We start from the raw sequence: 6,171 nt of genomic DNA, 5'->3' as shown, positions 1-6,171 counted from the left end.
CTAAACCTAAACCCAAACCGTAAATCTTAAACCCAAATTATATACCCTAAACCCAAAACCTTAACCATAAGTCCAAACAGTAAATCCTAAACCCAAACCGTAAATTCTAAACCCAAAACCTATACCCTAAACTCAAATCCTAGACCTAAAACCCAAACGGTAAACCCTAAACCCAAACCCCAAACTTAGATGCTATAGGGTTTGGGTTAAAGTTTACTGTTTGATTTTAGGGTCTAAAACTTGGGTTTAGGGTATATGATTTAGGTTTTATAGTCTATTTTTTGGGTTTAAGGTATATGATTTGGGTTTAGGATCTAGGATTAGGGTTTAGGGTATAGGGTTTGGGTTTAGGGGTTTGAATTTGGATTTAGAATTTAGGGTATAGGGTTTATAATTTAAGATTTAGGGTTTAGGATTTCGCTGGAAACGTTAGCGTCATTAAAATTATCGTGTTTATTTATTGTAGCTATTTTTTATTTAATTTAATGTGTTTTTAATTAATAATCTATGTGTCACTTTGATTGGTCCTAAAGGTTGAGGTGAATTTAAAAGTTTTGTTCCTAAAATATTCCATATAGATTCGTAAACTTATACTATATATAGCAATTTTCATATTAATGTAGTTTTGGGTGTCACATAGGTTTATTAGATAGTATTAGATTAAAACATTTAATTTCGCGATTATAATTCATGAATGCCCAGTTCCTCAAACTGTACTTTCAAATGTCTAGTCTTCAAATGTGAGGGTAAGTTAACTAGTTAAGTCCTACATTGAGATTTATGTATGTATATGAGTGTAAGTTAACTAGTTAAGTCCATTAATTAAATAATATTAGAGGTGTCAAAGTTTTAGTTTCTTGATTGTGATTCATCCGTAGATAATCTAAGAGTAGTAGAGTACCCAAGAGACCAAGATATGGCTCATGGTGCTAACCGGTTAAAAATTTTCATTATGAGGCAGAAACAGAACCACAAGATGAAGCCTTGGCATGGAAGCAAGCGTCATTGAGCCTAGTGTAACTGTAACCGATGTGCTGAAAACCTTGAAGCAAGACGGTCTTGACATTTTTTGGGTTATAGATAATTTAGTAAATTTTTTTATAAAAACTAAATAGATTGGGAGCCTATAACTATATATATATATTAATTTTTAAAATTTGAAAGTTCAAAACCAATACTCCTTCCGTTTCATTTTAATTATCTTATAGAATAAATTTTTTGTTCAAAATAAGTGTTGTTTTAGAATTTCAATGCAAAGTTTATTAATCTTATATGATATATGATTTTTTGTATTCTCCAATCTATTTTTTATTGGTTGAAATGTGGTTATTTGTATAAGTAATGATGTGTTTTTTATAAAAAAGATACAAAATTAAATGTTTAATTTCTTAATTTGTGTAGACAAATCTAAAACGACAATTAAAATGGAACAAAATGAGTATTTTACATGGTTATATCCACCTTTAAATATTTCTATTTAAAATCTTTTAAAATAGGAGTGGGCATTCGGGTTTGGTTCAGATCTATTCAGGTTTCAGATTTTTGGGGTTAAAGATTTGAGCTGCATTCAGATATTTATAAATTTCTCAAAATCTAAAAACAAAAATAATATTTAACATATAAATTTGAATAATGTATACCAAAATATCTAGACTTAACATAAAATTAGTTTTGCTTGAATATTTGGATAAAAATCAATACACATTTCAAATACCTTTGGTGTTTTGAGTAATGCTTATCTATTTTGGATATTTAATTTTGACTATTTATATATATTTTTTAAGTATTTTGGACAACTTCAAAATATCTTATATATTTTGGATATTTTTTTTAGATATTAATATCAAAATAATTAATATATTTAAGTATATAAATATGATTCGGATTATTCAGATACTCAAAATATTTAGGTCCAGGTCGGGTTCGGGTTTTCTAGATATCAAAATTTTGAATCCATTGGAATTTTTAACCAGTTTTGATTCAGATTTAGTAATATTTTATTGGATCGGAGTCTGTTCAGTTCGGATCTTCTGATTCATTTTTTTGCCAAGTCCTATTTTTTTTTTTTGAATTATACATGGATATCTTGAACTCCACGGGAGTAGATCCAAACTATTCACGTGTTAGCACCCTACGTTATCTGCCAAGTCATATTTTGAATTTTGTAACAATGAAGAAAAAGCACTGAAACGTAGATGAAAGGTTTCAAAACATCAGTTTAAACTATAAAAGATCTAATAAACAAATTAATGACACCGAGCAAAGCCTTTTGGAGATCATTCATCAGAATAAGCGTAAAAGTAAGCGACCACTTCACTCTGCCAAAAAAAATAAAACCTCAAAATTCAAACGATAACCTAATCATGGATCTAGACCGCGGGCCTGACCCGTAAAAGACTGTCGCGGTACGGTATTGGGACGAAGTTTTTTTGGTCCGCAAATTTGCGGGCCTCGTGGGACGGATCTTTGCGGGACTGTATCTTTTGCGGGATGGACCGAAACGGGTCATGCGGGATTACATGGACCCGCATTTTTTTTCTTCATTTCTTATGTTACATGAAAAAATGAGAAAAAGAGTGAGAAGAAAGCGATTCTTGTGACTTTTTCCCTAGAAAACATGAGGAGTTCCGGCGATGATGCATGATTCGAGCTCCGGTGATGATGATTCGAGCTCCAGCGATGACGACTCCAGCTCCAGCGATAACAATTCGAGCTCTAGTGGTGTTTTGATTTGGTTTTCTCTTTTTATTACACACAACTATGAATTGCTTTATTACAATGTGATATTTTTTGTTTAAGTTGATTGGTTTTTTTTCAGTACTGTGAAGTGGTGTTTTTCTTAAATTAAATTTGGTTGTAATGGTGTTGTTTAGGAGAAAAGTTAGTTGTATATCACGTCACTTGTATAATTTGGCAAAGTGATTCACAATTTTTTTTGCAATCCAAATAAATAAAAAGAGAGATGGTTTGATGAAGATATGCAACACTTGAGCCAAATTATTACAAAGACAACAACTCAATCAGATTCAAACTCAACAAAAGCTTATGATGATAACAAAAGAAGGTTTTTAACTCAAGAACGCAAGCACAAACGGAGCTTTGTGGCATTGATTTTGATAATGCTTTAGTGAAACTTAATGAGCTCTCTTCAACTCTCTTACACAACTCTTCTACTTGAACATTCATGAAAGAAACTATAGTAGGCGGTTTGATAAGGAGGCGTCCCGCGGGACGGTCCGCGAAGGCTTATATATTCTGCGGTCCGGGTTTGGACCGGCATTTTGAAGACCGCAGCCCGCGCGGGACATGCCCGCTGTAACCTGCTCGACGACTAACCCGCTGTGGTACGGGACGGAACGGGATGGGTAAACCTGTTTGACATCTCTACGGTAACCTAACAGAATCCTGAACGTAATTGAGCCGGTTAACAAAACATGTCTATGCTAGAAATCAGATCGGTTAAAACCGGTTAAAGAATCAAATTGATTGGTTTGGTTAGTGGTAAGTAGACTTGTGGTTAGAGTAGCTTCTGTAAAAGGATCAAAATTGCCAGTTCCGAAAGCAAAAAAAAAACAAAAATGAGAAAGCAAGAACCGGAGGAAGCAAATCGTAACGTCAATATGGAAACCGCAACAAGCGACCAAAGTCTCATAACAATTCTGGACGACATCAAATCTTCAAAACTTCCGGTAATCATTACAGGCAACAGCTATTACATTTTATACAGGTTTAAGACCGACCCAAGCTTGACTCTTCGTAATCTAAATTAATCTTCTTGCTTTTTAATTTGCAGGCTGTTATTAACTACGGTGCTTCGTGGTATTGACTTGGTCTCTGTTTCATAATGCTTACAAACTGTTCGATGAAATGCCTCAATGATAAATGTTTTTGTTGAGTAGGTGTGGAGTTTGTAGCCAGACGTTTCCTGCGTTCCAAGAGCTTAGCAGCAGTTTCAAAAGGATCAAGTTTGTTTATGCAGATATTGACGAGTGCCCTGAGACCACTCTTCACATCCGTTACACTCCAACGTTTCAGTTCTACAGAGACGGTGAAAAGGTTGACGAGATGTTTGGAGCTGGTGAAGAGAGGCTACATGATCGTCTTTGGCTTCTTTCTTGAAATGTATTCTTGAAAAATCAAATTATTAACACCTAAATGATAAAATAAAGATATCTGCAACCCTGTGCTACATAATTGATAAGATTATTGTAATAACATATGAATATTTATTACCAAACTAAATAGTGACTATATATTTCTCTTTTTTAGTGATCTATATATTTCTCATTTCACTATAAATGAACAATTGTCAGCCATAACTATGGCCTTATTACATATCTGAAGCTGACAAGTAAATAGTTCGAGATTTTCAAGTACCGTATCTTTGAATCTTTTGCTGTGTGTTATAAAATGGGTCTACTCTGCTAGACCGAGCCAAGTATCTCCTCTCGTGGTGTTGACGTAGGAAGCAACCTCAAAATAGTCTTGTTTAAATACCCCCCGTAAACTTGGAGCGGGCAGACATCTGTTTCAAATTCGAAAGTGCAAATAGGATTAGAGAAATTATCTAGATAGTTATTTTTAGTTTATTTTCGCAAAAAATAGTTATCAATGAGTAAAATGATCAAAAAGTTATATTAAAAAGTAAAAATACATTTAGACCATCATTATCGGGAGTGTTTAGCCCGTCTCTTAGGTTACTTTTGAAAAAAAAAAAATTACCTAATAATGTAAGAGATGTCGCTTAATTAAGGGCTACGAGAGACGTTCCTTGCTGGACACGCGTCATAACTGCGACCTCTCTGTCTCTCTCTAATCTCTCTCATCTCTCTTTTTCTCCCGGACGAAATCAGTCGGTTTGATTCCAAAACTTCTTTCGTGATCTCTCGGAGAGGCTCTTATCGAAAAACCTCTTCTTCGTCTTCCTTTGTCTCCTCTTCTCGGAGCCGTCGCCGGAAAATTACCAGTCATGATGGAAATACGAACTCCCAAGACCCACAAAGCCAAGCGCGTACTCGAACAGCGAGTTCCTAAGCTGGTAAGTCTTCTTATATTCAAAGCTTACACAAAGAGAATTGATTATTGTATTTGGTTTCAACAGAGAACTGGTGAAGAATCTCTTGAAAGTTACTCACTTTGTATCTGATATTGGTTGTGTGTAGGTAGAAAATGGGAAGAAGACATTGATACTTAACGGAACGAAGACGAGCGCGACGCTAAGTGCTGTGTTGATGGAGCTGTGAAGTTTGAAGAAGGGAGGTGCCTGTTGATGTAAAGGAGACACCACAGTAGTACTGCAGAAAGTAAATCGAGAGGCAAAACACTACAAGCAAATACTTATGCTTTATTAGAATCTCTTTTAAACAATCTATTACAAGATCTGCTTAATTCAGCTTTTACACGTCTAGTGTTAACACCCTAACACACGCTACTGAACGATTCCTAAGCTACAAAACTTATGTCTCTCTTCCGTCAGTACTTCAGCACTTGCTTCAGCACGACCAAGACCACACTCAAGAGCTTTTCTCTCTCTCTCTATAAAATCAGCCTCTATGTCTGTATCTTTTTCCCGACGATCCTTAGAGCTATTTTATCATTAACTCCATGTTCTTGAAACCCTAGTCTCCAAGGCAACATGGATATGGACATCTTCCATAACATTAAGTGCAACTTTCCTTTTCTTGGAATGCACTTATTCCTCTTTTTTTAAGTCATAAACTTGCTCCCCAAGTTTATTCCTCTTGCCTTTTCTCCAAGATACTCCTTTGCTCTCCAAGTCTCCACGACTCCAGCTCAACATCTTGATTCCACATGATCTTCACCATTCAACATGTCGTCTGCGTCAGCAACTACTTCAACAACTACTTCAGGGCAGACATCTTGCATCTTCAATCTCCCCCTTTTAGCTTTGTATGCCGATCAAGCACAACATGTTTCTGGTTCAATAACCACGTTCCTCACCTGGAAACTTGTACACCAAATGTACTTTTCTCCCCCATGAGATAAGCACGATCTACTTCAGGATGTCCATCACCATGCTCTTCTCCCCCATGAGATATGCACTCCTTGGACCAGAACGTCACCACTTCTCCCCCTGCTTGATTGCATACTAAGCTAAAACACAGATGCTTAGATGTCAACCATTCCATCATAGTAATCATGATACAGTCC

General features: G+C 35.5%; 1 protein-coding gene and 1 long non-coding RNA gene across 2 annotated transcripts; one reads left to right on the top strand and one right to left on the bottom strand.

Annotated features, from left to right (window-relative positions):
• The first annotated feature begins 3,545 nt into the window (after positions 1-3,545).
• LOC106340364 (thioredoxin-like 3-3) lies at positions 3,546-4,276 on the top strand. Its single transcript, XM_013779248.1, has 3 exons — positions 3,546-3,689; positions 3,794-3,819; positions 3,900-4,276. Exons 1-3 carry the CDS (start codon positions 3,579-3,581, stop codon positions 4,117-4,119), a joined length of 357 nt encoding a protein of 118 aa, XP_013634702.1. The 5' UTR covers positions 3,546-3,578; the 3' UTR covers positions 4,120-4,276.
• Positions 4,277-4,349: 73 nt separating this feature from the next.
• LOC106340365 lies at positions 4,350-5,393 on the bottom strand. The gene is made up of 3 exons (XR_001269373.1): positions 5,136-5,393; positions 4,723-5,060; positions 4,350-4,525 (listed from the first exon to the last, which is right to left on the bottom strand). It is a non-coding gene; the product is annotated as an uncharacterized LOC106340365 (long non-coding RNA).
• Positions 5,394-6,171: the final 778 nt, after the last annotated feature.

The sequence above is a fragment of the Brassica oleracea genome, chromosome C4, assembly GCF_000695525.1.
Source record: "Brassica oleracea var. oleracea cultivar TO1000 chromosome C4, BOL, whole genome shotgun sequence".
NCBI lineage: Eukaryota > Viridiplantae > Streptophyta > Magnoliopsida > Brassicales > Brassicaceae > Brassica > Brassica oleracea.
The sequence above is the reverse complement of the archived record's forward strand: the minus strand, read 5'-3'. Positions and strand labels throughout refer to the sequence as shown.

Excerpts from the sequence above, each read along its gene's own strand:
- LOC106340364 (XM_013779248.1), top strand. The coding sequence starts at position 3,579 with ATGAGAAAGCAAGAACCGGAGGAAGCAAATCGTAACGTCAATATGGAA. Across the intron at positions 3,690-3,793 it reads TCAAATCTTCAAAACTTCCG|GCTGTTATTAACTACGGTGC; the intron begins GTAATCATTACA and ends TTTAATTTGCAG. Across the intron at positions 3,820-3,899 it reads ATTAACTACGGTGCTTCGTG|GTGTGGAGTTTGTAGCCAGA; the intron begins GTATTGACTTGG and ends TTTGTTGAGTAG.